Raw genomic sequence first — 20,567 nt, forward strand, 5'->3', positions numbered from 1 at the left:
AATAAGTATAGCTGCGAATAAATATGAGGACAACAAAAATTATGTATAACTAATAATCATTTAAAGTTCTTTTTCAAAATAAACCATTTATAGTGTTTCATTAGTCTAGTGGTTAACGCAGTGAAAATAAATATTTACTAGTTACAAAACCATTTTATTCACGCTATAGGGAATCGAACTTTTATTTAAATGACTTTCAATGTCATAGGCTGGCCGCAGACACTAACTAGTTTTCCGTATTCAATTTCCGAATTCTTTTTCCGTATTAGGACATTCGAATGCATAGAATCACTATAAAATACATTAATTGCCGTTTTTTCCCAAACGGTATAAATTCCCTACTAACGTTTCGTATGCAAGCCGTTCGGCTAAACAATTCAGAAGAAACGTAATGATGTCATGCAGAATGTAGCGCTTGCATACATTTTATTTGTGTTGGCGCATACGTTCGCCGCTCATGTCGGACGTATGTTTTACATTTTTTACGCTTGCAATTGCAACACGATCGTTATGTCATGACAAAAATCAAAGAATTTATCTGGATGTGCTCGTAATTCTGCTCTCTTCAAATAAATTGACTTTCATAGATTCTCTGAGTTTTTAATGGATGCTCCCAATACCGACAATGTTTCTTTTTCTTCTTCAATTTTAACAGAAATGCAATTGCTAATAAATTGTCGTCCTCCTTCGTCGTGTGTTCACAACACTTGAACTATCCGTACCGACACGTATACAATCCGAATGAAGAAAAACTAAGGTCTGCGTTAGTCTAACGGAAAATCAAATCGAAATTACGCATTTGGAAATCGAATACGGAAAACGAGTGTCTGCGGCCAGCCTCAGGGAGCTAAATTAGTGTTGCAAGAACTGAAAAAAAAAATTTACAAGACATTTTTAATAAACTTTAAAATACACATTAATTATTACAAGTCAAACATGGAACCTTTTCTTGAATAAATAATATAGTCTGCAAACAAATCTTCCTTTGCAGTCGGATAAAAAATAATTTGCTCGTTCTGTGAGTTTTTTCTGAATGCAATTTGTTCGGCTGAGACGAGCTTCCATTTACACTAAAAGATCCAGAAAGAATGTTATTTTCTGGCTATGGTCTTTATTCCTTGTGGCCATGGCTCTTTGTTCGTTTGGTGCGGTTTTATGTAAATGTGGTGTAAATGTACCTTTATGAGTTTAATCTGTGTCTGCTGTGATGTAAGCCGTGTATGTATTGATGAAAACGAGCGAGAAATAGAAAGAGATGCACGATAAAATATTGGATAAGCGCCCCCTATCATCAATACTAGGTAGATCCATCGTCCGCCATTGCGTTCCGCCATTTTGCCTAGTCGGGAGTGAACGTAAAACTATTTTTATGTATTCGAATGTGGCAAAATAGTTGTTTAGATTAAAAATTAGTGTTTCGGCACACTAATGGCTTGCTTAAATACCCTTAAGTTAGAAATAAAGACTTTAGAACAAGTGTTTCCCAAAAGCCATGAGCGGTTTCAGATAATGTCAGCTAGTGTCGATGAACTGACCTGCAGATTCGTTGGCAAAAATGGAAAGAAATATGAAATACACGCAAATATCACGGTGAGTAACTAATATTCCTTAAACTATACATAGCTTAGGTGTAAATTGTTCGTTGAAATTAATGATTGCTTGTATTGATTATCGTAAGTCGGGACAAAGGGTCGTGTTTATAGGGGCAGGGCTGTCAACAAAAGGTTTACGGAAGTGCTATTTTATTCGTGAAATTATGTATATAACGCGTGTTATCATGTTTAAAGCTTTAGAAACTATGTGTGTTTGTTTATTTTGCCATGAAGTTAGCCATTTGCGTGATATGCGCGCAGCGTAAAACGACGTATTGTTGTATGTTTCTGCGGTTCTATGACGAATCAACATATTGATTACTAGAGTTTTAGTGCAGTTCTCGTGTTCCTTCGAGGTTTTTCGAGACTAGTTACAACTATGGATGTATGCAATTTAGCGTAACATCTGTTTTGTTTGTGTAACGGTACAGATGCGCGATTTTGGGACAAAGGCTCTTAGTCATGCGGGCTACCTGCCTTTTTGTGATACCTCATTGAAGCATTACTGTTTTTTTTATATTACCCAACTCGGACATAAATTTTTGATTTTCCATTGACTTGTATATGTTTTTGTTTATGTGTTGTGAATGTTTTTGACAGATAGAATAAAAACATTTGATAATCAACTTTGGAATTATTTAGTAGATGATTTTTCATATATTACAATTTTAAGAAGCCTAATCATTTAAATAAGTTTTACCTAATATCTGTCAATTAAATTAACAGGATTATGTGTAGATAAATATTTTCTTTGCATGTAATTTTTGTCAATAATCCTAGAGCCAAGATAAGAATATAATTGTGTGTTATGATATAAATATGTACAAATTTTTATAATAATACTGATCAATATTTTACAAAAAAATATTATTAGATTAGAATATCTGTTCTATGAACAATGCAGTTGTTGTTAATGACTTATGACTCAAAACATGGTTTTATTCATTTAGAAATGACAAGCTCCATAGAAATACCAATATGGCTCATCATGTTGCCAACCTAAAGTGTCAAATGGCTCTGCATCTCTTGACATGCCACTAGATACTGCATTAGTTTCTAAAATGGCAGCTTCACTGTAAAAGTGCAATATTATGCAGACCCAGAAACCTGTCATACAGCTTTTGGATATAGGTAGTAATTGCTGTTGAATTAAGCGACCCATATAACCCATAAAAGAGCTATGACCTCAACTTTGGACGATGCCCATTGGTTAAGATGATCATGAGATTATTTTAATACAACACACCTGTATAATTCAGCTTAATCAACTGAGTAGATTTAATTGAATTAACTGCAGAGCCTTCACTGCAACAACTGTGGATCACAGTGGCGTGCATAGGGTTTTCGGTCAGACTATGCATTAAAAAAAATACCTATTTTTTGCCTGAACATGCTATTTTGATGTTACTGTATAATTTTATTTGTGAGTAGGTACCTACCTAACCTAACATTTTTTTGTGATACATACATGTAGATCTTCTCATCATCTCCTATGTCCAGTATAGTAAGCTCTGATACGACCGACCAGCGAGTTTTTAAAATTGTCTGCCATTGCAGCAATTACATTAAATAATGTTTTTTTAGTGTAAACAATAAACAAACATGGGTATTATTATAAATAAATAATGAAACAAAAAACTGATTACTGCTATTCGCCTGTTTATGTAAGTCAGTCAGAGCCCTTTTTACGTGCCGCTCCTTGTAGGTGCATTTCTTCGTTTACGAATAATATCAATAAAACGTTAGTTAAGAATTAGCTCTAAACTTACCTACATTTTCCAAGCACACTGAGCCACCAGATCACACGCCGAACATAAGAACTTTCTTACACTAAGCATATTCCTCACAATCATTTACAAACAGTGCACTGTCACATAGGTTAATGTAAACAATAATAATTGTAACTATATACAAACAACCGTACAGCAAATGAAAAAAACAGTATTTAATTCTAATTCAGTGAATATAAGTTGTTATGACAGAAGGTAAAAGGTAAACAATAATGGCGCTTAGCGATCGCCAGCGATAATGAGAATATCATAGTCAAAATATGTCCGTAATATTTTCTTAGTACACAAATGCTAATAAAAGTTGTTATTTGAACAATAAATAAAAATAATATTACTTCATCAGTTACCAATGGCACCTGGTAAACGGTAATTATTTATTTAACATAATTCGGCAACTTTTAATTTGGTTATTATAATATACTTTTTGAAAAAATTAGGTACTCATACATTTCTTAAGACCTTGAATGTAATGAAACTCATTGATAAATTTTTTAATTACAAAAAAGAATTATTGCCGTTTAAAACAATAAACAAACAAAGCAAATTAAATGTGCTTATAAAAAAACAAAGCATACATTTGGATTTCTAATTTCCGTAAGCAGTGCTTTTAAGATTTGCACACAAGCGAAATCCCTATACCGGAAACCTGGAAAACAGGCACACATAGAAAGAGCCAAATATTGTGTAAGCACGCACGCGATTATATCATTACACACCAAAACTTACTTGTGTGCACGTGCACACTAGTAACGACAGATGCATTCAATTGCCGTGCTTCTATGGAGACCGCGGCGGCGCGGCGAATTAATTCGAGCGACGAATAAACGATTTACCCGGTAATGGATACTTAATCGTGAAAACCCCAGCTAATATTATGAGATTTAAATTATATTTCTAGTGTTACTTTTTATCTAGGGATCCTGTTTACAATTAAAAATCAAAATATAATCGAAATATTATGCAGTTTGTCTATTTTAGTTCTAAACCATGACACGGGACTTGACCATTGATTTACATAGAAGTGCGGCCGGTTTTAACTAGATGGCGCTTTTATAGTTTTCTATTAATCTAATTTAAGCTTTAATAGTTTTCTATTAAGTTTAATTTTTTTTTTAATCTTTAAATTTTAGGTCGTCCTTATGGTCTGAGAGGCCCTGAGGTCAGGGTATGCACTGCTTATTTGCATCTATGAGATGCACGCCACTGGTGGATCACTATTTATGATTTACCATCTGATCCCACAAATTACATTTTCTTATAAATTGTGCCCCCTCATACTTGGTTTAATAAAACTAAGGGGCGAAGGCCTACTGGAGTCTTAAACCTAACTGTTGCGATCAGGCAGTTATCAAGTGACCTAACATTTTCTACGACTACTTGTGTATTTAGGTTGACATTGGAGTCTGAATCCTTTATATGCACAGGAGTACAGTTTGAAAAAAAATCTTTTAAATGTTTTTTTTTGTACAGGTTCTGTACATGAATGCATGATATTATTGCTGTTCATGCTGGTACAAATCATCAAAACAAAACTTTATTTGTGTAAATTTAACAACTTGAGTAATGTCAATTATTAAAATTCAGAAAAAGTGTACTTGAATTTTTCAATGTACAGTGAACCAAATAAGTTTACAATACTTTTTTTATTTGATTGGCATGTTTTGACCACAATCAACGTTGTTAGATAAATGAGTTAGTTTTGCAAAGCTTAGCCTACAGCTTGGTGTCAATCTACACGTTGGTTCAGCTTGAATAAATGAATGAATAATTTGCAGTACAGTTGGCAATTAGGAATTTTATTTTTTAAACTATCCTAATTCTTTGATGAGCTATGTTGCTGTGTCTAGTTACTAACAATGACAAAACAGTAAACATAGAACTCCAGTACAAGTCTTCAGAAAAACTGATCAGGGTTATGGGTTTAATATAACAGTCATACTCGAACAGGCTATGCTATGCCTGCATCATAACATGCTACCAGGTGAGATTGCAGTCGAAGGAACCTAAAATGGAATTTTAAAAAAAGAAGATTGAGAAAAATAAATATACTAGGGTCTTAGAATTATTGCCATTGTTCAATTTACTGTAACTATCAGTATAGTAATATCGCCTACATGATATCTGTTTACTTTTAATCTGTCACAGGAAAGCAATGATTGTTTGTATCATTATTTATGTACACATTCTTGCAGTGATTTGATAGTTGAAATAACATTTTCTTATCTGTTTCAACAATGTTGTAGATAAGGTTAACTACCTATAACAAGGAAATGAGTTAAAAGTTACTTTAATGAGGAAATTAAGTTATTTTTGGTTGCAGATGATTGAATTAAGTATAAATTATTCACACATTTCAAAAAACCCATCCAATGCCACATTTCTTGGATTTGTTTCTTAGTTGGTTTTCTGATTTTCGGTTGGCTAATCTGAACTAACAGTTGATACTATTCTTATTCTTGAGTAAGGTTATATATTTAACATCACACTGCAACCCAAAATTCCAGCACTTGAAACAAGAGGTTACTTATAGATAGTTACTAGGATTGTATTGACCCCTTATACATAGTGTGATTTGCTGCCAGATTCACTATCTTTTCTAACAATTTGCTTAAAGTCTTCATACAAAATGCATAATTTGGTAATGACCATTTTCAACTCATTGCATATTTTGTATGGGTATAACAGCTGACCAACGCTTTAAAACTGTTAAAAAAATTTAGTCAATCAAGCAGCATGGGTGAGCACCCATAAACATGTTTTTTATGTATCTAAATAAAAAGATAATTTATTTCAAGTATAGATAGTATATATATATATTTTCCTAATTCTTAGGCCTCATCTTTTAAGGGACTTCCTGTCTGCTTGTGTCTAGTTACCACCTATGATTAAGACAGCATTTCAGTACAAGAAACTGATCTGGGTTATGGGTTGAACGTAACTGCCATACCTAAAACAACCTTCAGCGATAGCTATTTACCACTCTACCAACAAAGATATGCCAATTAAGCAATTTATCTTTTTTACAATGCTGCTTTTAGGGGTTAGGGTATTAATGCAGTCCTCTAGGTAAAAAAAATTAAGAAGGCCTCTTTTATAACCTTTTGAAACATTTCTAGGGACCAACCGTTTGGAATGCAGATTACTTCAGAACTGCTGGCAAGAAACTCAGCAGTTGCTCTTTTCCAAAATCAGTTGTATGCAACTTAAGAATTCTTTTTTTATCTTGTGAGATTAAGTCAAAGTCAAAAATATCTTTATTCAAGTAGGCCTATAGGTGGCACTTTTGATACATGTACATAAGAATTACACGGTAGTGAGATGATGGCGAGAACCACATTCGTAAAGCTACGAGGGTTCCAAACGCGTCCTGGTCTAAGAAGAAGCCCACAACAAACTTAGCCGGGTGTATGAAAGCAGGGTGCTATTATAACTCACAATTTTTTTAAGATGCTCTTAAAATTTCTGGGTATTTTGGCTCAGTGGTGTTGTGTGGCTAGCCTAGTAGACTATTGCCTTTATACAAAGCACAAACAATCTCTAACGCCAAACGCATATACCGTCTCAGTTTCGTCATTACACACAAACAAACTGGTAATCAATCAAGACTGGGTTTGTAGAAACGCACAATTTATTCTGCTGCGTTGGAGAGGTTCTTCTCCCTGTACAAACTGCCATGTCTCACAGGCCGCGGTTTCATTGTTATGACCAAGTAGGTCAAGCCAGCTAAGTATCTGTAGACATAGTACAAAATTTGCTCACTCGCAATCAAGAAAACGTTGTCGAGTGTGGAAATACTTGAAGAATGAAGTAAAATGGATCTTATGCTGATGGCATTAGAGCTCAAATTTGCATACAATTATTTAGCTTATGCTCTTGACAATGTTCGTAAAACAAAAATCAGAAGTTAAAGATTTGCGACTCTACAACTATTGATATTAAGTCCATTTCACTTGTGAGAATTCAGTTTGATATGAGAAAACAACTCGTCGATTGCAAGCGAGTTAATCTTGTACTAGGGCTACTGTTCCTGAAGTCTTACTTCCGACATAACGCGCTACGTCATTTCTGTTTAGAGTGATGTACAAGTGAAAAGCCCGGGTAATTTAGACTCATTCACATTACATTGCAGGGTCTCTTGAGAAAAAACTGCTTTTGCACGTCAGAATACGCAGTACAGTGGAGATTGAGGAAAACAGCGTACCGTAGACCTTTAGGAAATGGTCAAATAGCGTTTGTTCCAGTTTTTTTTTAAATCTCATATTGGACAAGGGTTGTTACTATTTCAGTCACGCCTGTAATTTAAATCAATCTAATCGAAAATCTTCAGATGACACTGATTTAAGTAATAGTACTCTTTCCCACTCTTCCACTGACGAGTTACTATATTCCAGTAATTTTCATAGTTTTGGAGTCAAACGAATACAATCAATATAAGATAAGCAACCACTTCAGTATCGATTTGTTCGTATAGTAGAGCTTCTAATGAGCAAACCAAACGTGACTATACGTTTCCACGTCATCAATATCTTACGAGCGATCAATATTTGTATGTAGCCCGATATCGTACCGTTAAAGAGATTGGCTCTTTATTCTATCGGATACTATCGGATAATCAGAATACAGTATTAGCATTTAATATAACGTCATGTAAGATTAGATGGCGAAATATGAGGAAGTATATTTTTATTTTGTTCGATGTTGAGCAAGGTCCCGCGATAGTGCAATGCAGAAACGTGAGTGATTTTGCTTTGTACATAAACATGCTACCTATGAGTTGAGGGAAGATAGCGAAATATTATTGTGAACTCACGTTTGGAGTAAAACCGCATGCGAGGTTGCGAAGGTTTTTTGACACGTACCTAGGTCACTAGGTAACAGTTTGTGGAGTTTTATAAATCGAAATTATTTTTATATTTTACTAGCTGTTGCCCGCGACTTCGTCTGCGTTTGATTTTGTTTTTAAAGTATTCAGTATCGCTAAGACTTAAATGAGTGGTTTTCCGCTGTCCGCTGATGAGTTCTGTCCTCTATCTGCAACCACATTCATCAGATTTACACAAAGTTTGGGCAACTTATATATACTAAATTATAACCGATTTAAATAACAAAAATAATTATTTAAATCGGTTATAATTTGTCGGAGTTTAATTTTATGGCACCTTCCTTCTTTATTCATGACCTAATAAATCCCGGCTCGATTGAATGATAGAGGGATTTTTCACCTCGCAACTTTACTATCAGGGTGCCTAGAGATTTTTTAAAGGTCGCGTTAAAGTTAATACTGGAAAACAGCATTGTCACTAGATGGCGCTTTTTCGATTCCATACAAATGGTAGTTTACTTCCACACGATGTAAATCCGAATAGGAAGACGTGGGTTAGAAAATGAGGGATTTACACGAGTCTAATTTTGCGATTAGTAGGCGATCGACTCGTAATGAATGATGACTCGTAATGAGCTTCAAATTAAACTTTAACCCGGAGTGCGCGATAAGGGAATACTGTCTAACTCGAAACCCACTGTTAAGTGTTACTTAATATTTTTTGCATAAGTTTAATATGTTAATACACATTTATTACAGCGAGGTTACTATACAATTAATGAATTTCTTAATGACAAGGTTGCTTGGAAACATCCAGCTCCGTTTTCATCTCTCACAAGATAGAAAATTGATGTTAAAATATAAAAGAGCAACTGCTGAGTTTCTTGCCGGCTTCTTCTCGGTAGAATCTTGAATTTTGGAACTACCAAAAAAAGTGATATGCCCAGCTGTGGTCATTAATCGAATGATGTTGAAAAAGAGCAATCTGCTGAGTTTTTTGCCGGCTCTTCTCGGTGGAATCTGCCTTTCAAACCGGTGACAGTCACTACAAACAGACAGACTTGACGTTTCAAAAGTGCTTATATTGGGCCTACTTGAAATAAATGAATTTTGGAATTTTTTAGTTGACATTGAAATTTTTCTACAGTCAATACTTTAAGATTTATTATAGTAAAGCTTTTTGTGACGCAGCTCGGCCGGGGAAGTACTACCACCGTGCTTATTTCTGTAGCCCAGTATCACTGCTGTGTTCCGGTTTGAATAGCGTGGTGGCCCGTGTTTATAGGTGGCACATGTAGCTTAACACCTACGCCTCATGTTAATGGACACAGGGCGGCATTATGTAGGACGTATTTACATGCCCTGAAAGGTGTTGCTCTGTTGCCGATAGTTCTCCACTTACCATTGTGGGCCATCATGGCCCGTCAATTAATACTACAAAAAAAACATACAGTACCTATAACATAAACGAAGTTTAACACTTCAAGCTTACATTTAAACAGCCTTGAGACGGTATCGTTACTGCACCCTCATAATCGATTTCTATTTTTGTAGCACCATCGTCATTAGACTAAATTATAAATAGTCTTATCGCGATGAACTATAAAAATAGATATTGATTATATTGAGAGTATGCGTACTAAGTGCTTATATTAAATATTATTATTATTATTTATTTTAGACGCAGACCTCTGTCTGCCAAAGATGCCATAGTGCAAAGTATGCTTTGTTACAGGAAACGTACCCCAACACACCCCCTGTGTGGTTCGCTGACAGCGAAGATCCCATTGTAACAAATGCTGTGCAGATTTTGAGTAACACACAAGGAAGAGACAACCATGTCATAAACCAGGTACGCAGTTTAATATGGGCATACATACAAATAAGATACTCAAGGATTGAATTTGAGGTTTACAGAGTATTTTTTATACAGAAAAATATTAAATCCACCTTATATGAAATTATAAACAAGCTATTACTAATTAAAAATTAGCAATCTCGAGCTAGTATCTATAAGCTCGTCATTAATAGTCTTTAATAGTCTACTGTTGTAATAAATGGTTTGCACATTAACGCCTTACCGGGTTTATTACCGGATTTATGGTCGCAGTAGATGGATTTTCATTCGATTCTCCGTTATTCTACCGCACTCGCCTCGTAAGACACACGCGTTAAGAGTGGTGACAACTGTGTTCTGATCTGCTGCCATCACACGACACATAACAGCATGTATCTGATGAACAGTGCAGTTCAAAGATTGAAGCTTTTAAAGTTTAAATTTTTTCACGAATATTTTTTTCAATAACGGATTATGTACGATAATGACGATAGGCAAGACAGACTCTTTGACTGTTTGGTACACATAGTATTAGCTGTGGCGTTCCTAGGGTCTTGAATTGGAGCAAGCCCAGTAACCTAAAGGAGTAATTTAACTCATCATGATCTATCTCTAAAAGTCACTGTTCTTGTTGTGCTATATGACATACAATATCAACTAATCTTTGAAAAACACTACGATTAGTTGCAACACGCGTTGAAATATGATTGGAAATTTCGATTGGTAATTGGTTGGATAAAGAAGTTTCAACCATTCTTTCCATTAGAAATAAAAAATGCAATACCAACAAACAATTTATTAGAATGGGAGTATCAAACAGAGTTCTTTTAAGGGTGCAGGTTTCGGTGAAGTATTAAGAGCTGTATTTAAAAAAAAAAAATTAAAATATTCTACCTCTTGTTTGCCAATTAATGTTTAAACACAGCCACAGAAAGAATTTGCACACAATTGGACAATATTTACTTTAATTTATAAGAAAGTAAACGTAATATAAGTTAAAATATTTTGTTTTTATTTCCTCATTGCTAACAAATATTATTTGTTTTGTGAATTGCATTTCGGAATAGGCGAGCAAAATTTAAAAGAGATATTTACTGTAACGCAAGCCCGGCTTTTCTGTGCTGTAACCTTAGTTTACTAGATTGGCTCGCTCGTAATCCAAGAGTCGTTCTCAAGTAACGAAAATATGCTGTCACAGTAAAATGGAACTAATTTCACTCACTTCACTATTGATTTCATTTTACAACCTCTGCCAAAAGCTCTAGTTAAAGAAATAAGTGCTTTAATATAATACTTATAACATAATATACTTTTCATGACGGTCAATCAAAACTCGTATACGGCTCAATTGCGAGCCCGCATGTTTTGTACTAAGGGTACTTTAGTAAGAAGTCGACTCACTATAACATGCTGATTCTGATAGTCTTTGCACATAAGCTTCCGTACCCGGTTCCAGCTTACTTGAACTCAAGTAACTCACTGGTTTGGCTTTGTTTTAACTTTATATTTATTTCATTTCCCAGGTGGGTATATTGTTGCGGGAACTATGCAAATTACACGGCGTTCCAGAACCGCCGGATTTGGACTCGTTGTCGCTACCTCTCTATCCAGTACCACAACACAGGTAACTACTTGGCCGGTCTTCTACATTATTCTATTATATATCTTCCATTATTTTCAAACGGATCAATTGTGAATAGCAAAGTGAATACAAATTCAAGTTTAAAAAAAAAAATTAAATCGCAATTTTTTTTGAAAATCTCTAAATATACTTGTTTATTTATTACTGTTATAAATAAATTATCTGACGATTGCGACATTCTATAATATTCAATGACAAGGTTATATTGACATGTGCCGATCTAACCTTCCATTTTCTACTCTCAATTATTCTATTTAACAAATGAAAATATTTAAAATGTGAAAGTAATATTCTCTTCTTTAGGTGCCTCTCCAACTAGTGAAGGTTGGCCGTCAGTTTTTGATACTTTTCCTTTTCTCTCGCGAGGCTAAACAGCTGGGCGGCACTCGCGATCCCAGTCCACTCCCTTATGTTGCGCAACCAAGACTTCCTCTTGCGACCGATGCGTCTCTTTCCAGCAACTTTGCCCATCATTATCAGTTGCAGTAGCCTGTATCTATCATGCCGAAGCACATGTCCTAGATAAGCAACTTTTTTCTTTTTGACGGTCTTCCAAAGTTCGCGCTGACAACCAACTCGTCGCAAGACTTCTTCATTGGTAACCTTTTGAGTCCAACTAATTTTCAGCATGCGTCGATAGGCCCACATCTCGAATGCTTCTAGACGTTTCCTGAGATCCTCTTTGATGGTCCAGGATTCGCATCCGTAAAGAAGTAGTGGCCATACGTAACAATGTAGAAGGCGTTTTCGTAATGCGATGTTTAGGCGGCGGCTAGTGAGCACTTTTTTCATGCTTTGAAAAGCACTACGGGCGACTTCTATCCGGGTTTTAATTTCTGTTTCACTGTCCCATTTTTCAGTCAGCCAAGTGCCTAGATATTTATACCTCTGCACTCTCTCCAATACTTGGCTAGCCACTCTAATCGTTGGACCCAAATTTGCATTATTAGACACTACCAAGACCTTTGTTTTCTTGATGTTTATAGTTAGACCAGCCTCTACGCTACACTTATTGACACGATCAACAATCCTCTGTAGCTCTTCCTCTGTGGACGCAATTAAAACTGTGTCGTCAGCGTACCGTAAATTGTTAATAATACGACCATTAATCTTAACACCACAGTTTAAGTCTTCCAATGCTTCTGCCATGACTGCCTCCGAATATAAATTAAAAAGCACGGGAGACAAAATACAGCCTTGTCGAACTCCTTTCTGTATCTCTACCTCTTTGGATACTTCGCCCTCTATACGCACTGTAGCCTTTTGGTTGTAGTACAGGTTTCGTACGATTCGCAGATCTTTTCCATCTAAGCCTATATTCCTGAGAAGTGCTCCAAGACGGTCATGCTTAACCCGGTCAAATGCTTTTTCATAATCTATGAAGCACATAAACACGTCTTGTTGCATCTCCCTGCATTTTTGTACAAGAACCTGTAGTGCAAATAAAGCTTCTCTGGTGCCTACGCCAGCTCTGAATCCAAATTGACTGTCTCCAAGTTGTTCATCACATTTAATTCGTATGCGTTCATGTATCACACCAAGGAATAACTTCAGAACTTGACTCATAATACTTATAGTTCTATATTCCTCACATTTCCTAGCGTTTCTCTTCTTTGGAATAGTGATAAAAACCGATTTTAGCCAGTCCCCCGGAAGTTCACCGGTGTCATACACGAGGTTCATAAAATTAACCAACGGATCGAGATGTTCGTCTTGTATTAGTTTCAGAATTTCTATGTGTATTCCATCTGGTCCTGCAGATTTTCCAACCTTAGCCTTACTAAGAGCCTTGACGACTTCATCCTTCAGAATTGGTGGGCCTTCGTCTTCTTGTTCTAAAGACCAACTGTGACGTCTAGAATCATCTGCAAACATAGTTCCAATATATCGTTCCCATTGGTTCATCTTACTGACTATGTCATGTATGTGAAAGTAATATTAATGAATTTTAAATAGAATATAAAATGAAATAGTGAATATTAAATGAAATGGCGGAGTCACAGAACTTACTCTTTCATCAACAATTAATAATAAAAGTTTTACTTTTTTCACACACTTTTTTTATACATAACACGCCTTTGAGAGTATAATAGTGCACCCTAAGGCGTGCAGTTTTCTTGCGCTTTAAAAGCAAGTGATGCTAAGGCTAACACCACTAAATTCAATCTGCCGCCTAAAGATTTTGGATTAAATTGAGGTATTATTTAATTATGGCAGGATATGTTCTTAGCACTACAACAGCATGCTGTCGTGCCATATATATATATTACACAAACATATTATATTACACAAACTTTAAACTCGTGTAAATAATTAATATCGATTTTATTATTGAACGCATACTTATGCTATAAATTAATGCAAATCTCATCAGATCTTATAGTCTGTAGTCTAAATTAAAACTCTTTTCGCAGATTACCGAGTGTGACGTCAAATGGTGCGGAATCCGGCACTGAAGAGGATGAGGAGATGGCCGCAGAGGAGGATGACTCAGAGGGAGAAGATGACTTGCCACTTGAGATGGTAGACGATGCTGGACGAAGCAATAAGGTGAGTCATCAGTTTAGCCAGAGAGTTTTTTTTATTATACTACAAGTTAGGCCTTGACTACAATCTCACCTGGTGGTAAGTGATGATGCAGTCTTGTATGGTAGCGGGCTAACCTGTTAGGGAGAGTGCGACATCGCACCAGAACACTAAATCGCTTATTCGCTGTTTGTCGGTAGGGGGGTAACTAGCCACGGCCAAAGCCTCCCACCAGACCAGACCAGAGAAAATTTAGAAATTATAGATTCCCAAATTGGCTCTGCCGGGAATCGAACCCGGGACCTCCTACTTAAATTCACAGCGCTCACACACACATTAAAAGTTATATGTACGTGAAGCGGATCAAACTCTGGTAACTCGAAAGTCTGGCAGCTAAGCTGGCGAGAAATCCTAACAAATAGGCGATCGGAGTGAAGCGGATCAAACTCTGGTAACTCGAAAGTCTGGCAGCTAAGCTGGCGAGAAATCCTAACAACTAGGCGATCGGAGGCACACAAACAAAAAGCACTATTATTGCTGTACTCGTAGTTTGACAGAACTCGAAAACTCTCTCTGGTTCGCGGTTTTGGAATATATTACGATAACGGCTAAGACAACTGAAGGTGAGATCTTTGCATCGTCTGAGTCTTACACAAGACCGAAGTTTATCGAAAATGTACCCGTATTTATATCAAAACCCCCCACGGCTGAGTGTCATGAAAATTGGCTGAATTGTTTCTTGAAAATTATAACTCTACTCAATTTAATAAATTATCAAGACATAGTTATCGGAAGTTTAATTATATTTACCCAATTTACAAATTCTTTTAACAATAATATTTAATTATTTATTACAGGATGACATGGAAATAGAGCATTTAGCGACGTTAGAGCGGCTGAGGCAGAATCAGCGGCAAGACTACCTGTCGGGCAGTGTGTCCGGCAGCCTTCAGGCGACTGACCGCCTCATGAAAGAGCTGCGTGATATATACCGATCGCATTCCTTCAAAAGCAACATGTATTCTATAGGTCAGTGATTATTGAATTTTTTTATTTAATCTCATATGCTAAGATATGTCTTCATCACGAGTCTTAAGAGCTATTGTTCGGGGTATGGAACCCTATTCGGTTCCTACGGAGCATCGTACCGGAACGCTGAATCACCTATTATAAAAGCGAAATTGTGTTCGTTTGTTTGTTTAATCGCGCACAATAGCTAAAAATAAAACTTTTATTTGACTTTTGCCAATCTAAAATAATCAATGTTTTTTTTGTGAAACATTTATTAACTCTGTGAAAAAAAATCCGTCAGTGGTTTTTTTTATTTAATCTCACCTCGTAAGATCTCTATCCATCACGAGTTTAAGATGTTAAAATAGCAACTTGTTTGGGGTATGGCACCCTATTCGTTTTCCACGGAGCATCGTACTGGAACGCTTAATGACCATTCCGCTGTCGCCATCTGATTGGGCCATCCTTACTAATATTATAAAAGCGATAGTGTTTGTTTCTTTGTTTAATTGTTAGCTAGTAATTACTTAAAAAAAAAAACATTAATTTGACCTGACTGGTCTAAAGTAATCAAATTTTTTTTTTCCACAGAGTTAATAAATGATTCACTGTACGAGTGGAACATAAGGCTGCGCTCCGTGGATCCGGACAGTCCATTACACAATGACCTACTGCTGCTAAAGGAAAAGGAGGGAAAGGACTCGATACTGCTGAACATTATGTTCAAGGAGACGTACCCCTTCGAGCCACCCTTCGTACGTGTTGTATATCCTATTATATCAGGTGAGCTGACACTGATGGGGCCTAAAGATAAGCGCTACTGATCAGTGAAGTAGCAAGGAATAAACAGTGCGGCGGGTCTAATACAAAATTAACGAAAGAAGTGTTCAGAGTTGAATAAATATAATATTGATTTTATTTATTTCAATGTGTCTAGACCATTTTTTTTACGTATTATGATAGTCATAAATTTCTTCTCTCACTGCAGTCTTTATACATTTTAACAGTGCAGTATGCCATTTGTCTGCTTTGTTATATATCTGGTATTGTATGATTCTCTTTGATTCTCGAACTCATATCGTCTTTGCGTTTTAACACTAGTTCGGTTCGGATGCTTGAGCGAGGACCTGATATCCATTATATAGTCATGAATAGCCTATCCATTTAGCAGTTGATAGGCTATTTATGATGAATATATCCTCCCTCCCATTGGAGGGTTTGCCCTTAATCACCATGATCCGTAGGCAACTTAATGATGGTAGTAGCATAGAGGATGCTGCAGTCCGTTGACCGTTATATTCCCTTAGTCACCCCACGTCACCTCCATTATGTTACGCCAATGTAATTGGCACTAAAAAGTACTGAAACAGGTTCATATATCTCGGCAATTGTGTAGACGCCAAGTTGCTGTTTTCAATGTTTAATAAAGAAGCACGGGATGTCCTTTTTTAGCGTGATCACAAGTAAACAGCAATCTGTCTTTGACTCTGTCATCCCTGAAAGGAAAATCGGGAGAAAACTTGCATGACTGAAAGTTCTTTGTCTTATTCTTCAAAGCTAGACCAACATGCATTTAGCAAGCGTGGTGGTTATACAGCCTCTTCATTCTGAAAGGAGATGACCTGTAGTAAGCCGGAACCGGGTCGATATGAGCCTATAACAGCCCACTGCTTGACTAAAGGCCTCTCCGAACGGGAGGGTTTGCCCATAATCAAAATAAATTCCTGATTCCAAAATAGATGCCTGGTATTCTTCTACTATTCAAAATACCAGATCATTTCTACCGCGCACTTGCAAATTATGGAACAATCTCCCATCTGATGTGTTTCCTCAAAAATACAATCTAGGGTTATTCAAGGGGCGGATAAACGAATTCCTTAAAAGCCGGCAACGCATCTGTGGCTCTTCTGGTGCTGCAGATGTTTATGGGCGGCGTTACTTAACATCAGGTGACCCATTGCTCGTTTGCCGGCTATTAATATAAAAAAAAATTGTAGCATCAGCTGAGGACGCTGCTGTCCATTGTCCGTTATATACCCTTATTCCTTCCTTCCCTTGTCGTTTCCCCCCGATGTCGTCGAGCCCCGGGGCTATTCTCATGGCGAGCTCTCGCGCTTGCCTCACTCCCCCGGTGACAGCGTAGTAGCCCCTCAGGTGGTTATCGGCAAGTGTCCATCCGAAAAAGAAAACCCTTGTTACCTAAGCTATACAATAAACTACCGTTAGATCTCATTAAGACAAATAATTTTAATATATTTAAAAATAAATTGAAAGAGCTTCTTCTGAATCAATGTTATTATGATTTAAATGAATATTTAGGTTAATTTTAAAAATTATATAAAATTAAGAAGAGTTATCAACTTGACTAAACATTTTGATATTTTCTGACATTTGAAGAATGCTTTAATATTATGATAATAATTTAGTTATAACTTTGGGAACCAAATTTGAAATTAAGTGCGTTATCATTGTAATGTTATAATTATTATTAGTTTTAAAATAATGTTAATGATTTTTGCATGGCAATTTTGGCTGAATATGAAGATCATGAATTACGCATAACATCTATTTTTTAATCTATTTAATAAATAAATTATTCGCCTCGTACAACACCCTTGGGAAGGTGGTGAACACAATCCTGACTTGCCGTCACCATCCGGCACCCATTGACGACGATGATGATCCCTTTAATTTGACCCATATCAATATCTGTTTCCAGGTGGCTACGTCCTAGTAGGCGGTGCAATATGCATGGAGCTCTTAACAAAGCAGGGCTGGTCCTCAGCGTACACAGTTGAGGCGGTCATCATGCAGATAGCCGCCACGCTCGTGAAGGGCAAGGCGAGGATCCAGTTCGGAGCGACCAAAGTAGTTTCACAGTCACAGTACAGTCTGGCTCGCGCGCAGCAGAGCTTCAAGTGCCTAGTGCAAATACACGAGAAAAATGGTAAGTGTCATGTACCGACAGTGATTAACTCTTACTCATATTTAAGTATGTTTTAGTATATATATTAGTTTATTATTTTTTATATTTATGACTTTTATTTTTTCTATCATTTATTATTTTTCTATTTTTTTTTTAAATTATTAACAATGCTTAAAAATAAATTAAAAAATACTATTAAAAATTTATAAAAAAAAAACTTCCACCCTCCGCTTGCGGGGCTTTTGAATGCCCAAGGAACCGGTGGTCAGGGCTCCAGAGTGAGGAACCTCCTCACAATACGCGCTGTTTCAAGGACTACTGCCTTCTGTATCCGACCCTTGATCCAACAACCAAGCGACAGCTTCTTAAGATGTTGGTCGAAGCTTGAAGCTTTATATTTATTATTATTGTATGTGTGTAATCTTGATAAGTATAAGTGTTTAATTGTTCGTAAGTATGTATATCATAATTATACACCCCACCATTTGGTTTCCCTTGGTTTTCCTAATCTTAAGGTTGCCTGGAAGAGATCGCTACTAAGCGATAAGGCCGCCCTTTATATCCTACTTTTTAAGTTTATTTTTGTTGTGTCCATTGTTTTTTTTTCCTATTTGTGGTGTACAAATAAAGTGTATAAATAAATAAATAAATACCTTGTCATGTACATATGTCATTTGCCTTCCGGCTTCCATTTGTCCCACGAATTAACAATCGGACTTTGACGGCCGACCGGCGCAGTGCGCAGCGAATGGGAAAAAAATATGGGAATGGGTTCGATTCCCATAACTGGAGAATATTAATGTTTTTCAGTGTCTGGGTGTTTATATGTATATTATAAGTATTTATGTATGTTATTCATAAAGATATTCATCAGTCATCTTAATAACTATAACACAAGCTACGTTTACTTTGGGGCTTGTGTTAAATAATTGCGAGTAACTTTTATGTTTACAAAATTTCAAAACTGATAGTCGATAGTAGTTGTTCGTTACGCGATGCACGTACTGATTATATTTTAACGAAAACATACGGGCGTGCACCTAACATTATATTCTAAATTAGACAAAGCATAGTATCCCATACTACTAACTACGTTTGGATAAATAAAATGATGTTGGCTGAAAACTATATTATTGTAACCTAATTGGCAACTCTAAAACTATTCTAAGAAAAAAAGAGTAAAATGCACATTCTGTCCTCCAGTCGTGAGTAAAAAAAATATGAACACGTTTCAGGTTGGTTCACTCCGCCGAAGGAAGACGGCTAATGCACGACGCCCGCCCCAACAGTAAGATTAACGTGCAACATGCGTCGCTAGAACCGTACACAAGCAGTCACGCGACGCGACTGTCGCGGCCAAGCGACGCGACTGTCGCATTCCAAGTTTGTATGATGTGTTGTGTACGGAACAGACACTCGGCACAGTATTGTGTACTTTATCGATATATTAAGTGCTATTATGTCAGTGCGGACGTCGTGAGAGACCTTATAAGACTTATAGAAAAAAAATGTGTAATGTTTTTTGTAATCATTAATTTTTCTCATCAAGTTATCCATAATATGGTAGCCTTAGACGTTACTGAGTGTAAAGTTGGAAAAAAATATCTTTGCATTTCCTTTTAGTTAATGATGGAATAAAAGAAAACCTGTGATTCGTAACGATTATCTGTTTGGTTTGATTTTTTATATCCCAATACATCGTTAGTGTGTAGATAGACGGTATCAAAAGTTAATATACTTTTTGAATAAAATAATGTATTACTATTGTAGCTTAGTGGTTAGAGCTTCGGCCTCCATCTCGAGGTGACGACTGAGTTCGATGCCCGCCACTTACCACTAATTTTTCGCGTTTAAGTTTAAGGAAAATATCACTTGCTGTAAGGAAAACATTGTGAAGTAACCTGCATGCCAACCTGCATTCTCCATAACGTTCTGAAAGGTTGTAAAAAAAGATTAATTTATTGTGGTTTTGTCGTACGAGGTGACCGGGAATATACAGTGAACGGGCAACAGCGTTCTCTGTGCTACTACTACCATCTATTGGTGCATGGTGATTATGAGCAAAGCCTTCCGATAGGAGAGGCCTTTAGTCCAGCTGAGGACTGTTATAAACTACTGATGAGTCACCAGAACTGCGGACTGGAGCTTGTATCAAATCGCACCGATAATATTTTATACCAGCTTTGAAATTACCAACATCACGTGACAAACATTCGCAGCGAGTAAAGCACAAATGATACATTCTTTATACTATTCAATAAGTTAATCAAGAATAGTTATCACAATTTGTAATCAAATTTATCAAATAATAGCTGACCCGCGCAACTTCGTCTGCATCAAATCGGTTTTTATCGGTTTTAATGTCTTAAAAAACCAAGAACCTAATTGCAGCGCCACCTACCGGGTCCAGTTTGATTTCCA

At 36.4% G+C, this 20,567-nt stretch overlaps 1 protein-coding gene across 1 annotated transcript; it reads left to right on the forward strand.

Annotated features, from left to right (window-relative positions):
- The first annotated feature begins 1,302 nt into the window (after positions 1–1,302).
- Positions 1,303–19,811, forward strand: LOC120632696 (ubiquitin-conjugating enzyme E2 Q2). Its single transcript, XM_039902665.1, has 8 exons — positions 1,303–1,590; positions 9,940–10,056; positions 11,565–11,665; positions 14,098–14,233; positions 15,067–15,238; positions 15,812–16,003; positions 17,940–18,167; positions 19,382–19,811. Exons 1-8 carry the CDS (start codon positions 1,429–1,431, stop codon positions 19,411–19,413), a joined length of 1,140 nt encoding a protein of 379 aa, XP_039758599.1. The 5' UTR covers positions 1,303–1,428; the 3' UTR covers positions 19,414–19,811.
- The last annotated feature ends 756 nt before the right edge of the window (positions 19,812–20,567 follow it).

Source organism: Pararge aegeria, chromosome 20, assembly GCF_905163445.1.
Source record: "Pararge aegeria chromosome 20, ilParAegt1.1, whole genome shotgun sequence".
Lineage (NCBI taxonomy): Eukaryota > Metazoa > Arthropoda > Insecta > Lepidoptera > Nymphalidae > Pararge > Pararge aegeria.

What these genes read in the sequence shown, in the direction of transcription:
- LOC120632696 (XM_039902665.1), top strand. Translation starts at nt 1,429, where the DNA reads ATGGCTTGCTTAAATACCCTTAAGTTAGAAATAAAGACTTTAGAACAA. An exon ending in ACAACCATGTCATAAACCAG is followed by an intron (nt 10,057 to 11,564) that starts GTACGCAGTTTA and finishes TTCATTTCCCAG; the next exon opens with GTGGGTATATTGTTGCGGGA. An exon ending in AAGCAACATGTATTCTATAG is followed by an intron (nt 15,239 to 15,811) that starts GTCAGTGATTAT and finishes TTTTTTCCACAG; the next exon opens with AGTTAATAAATGATTCACTG.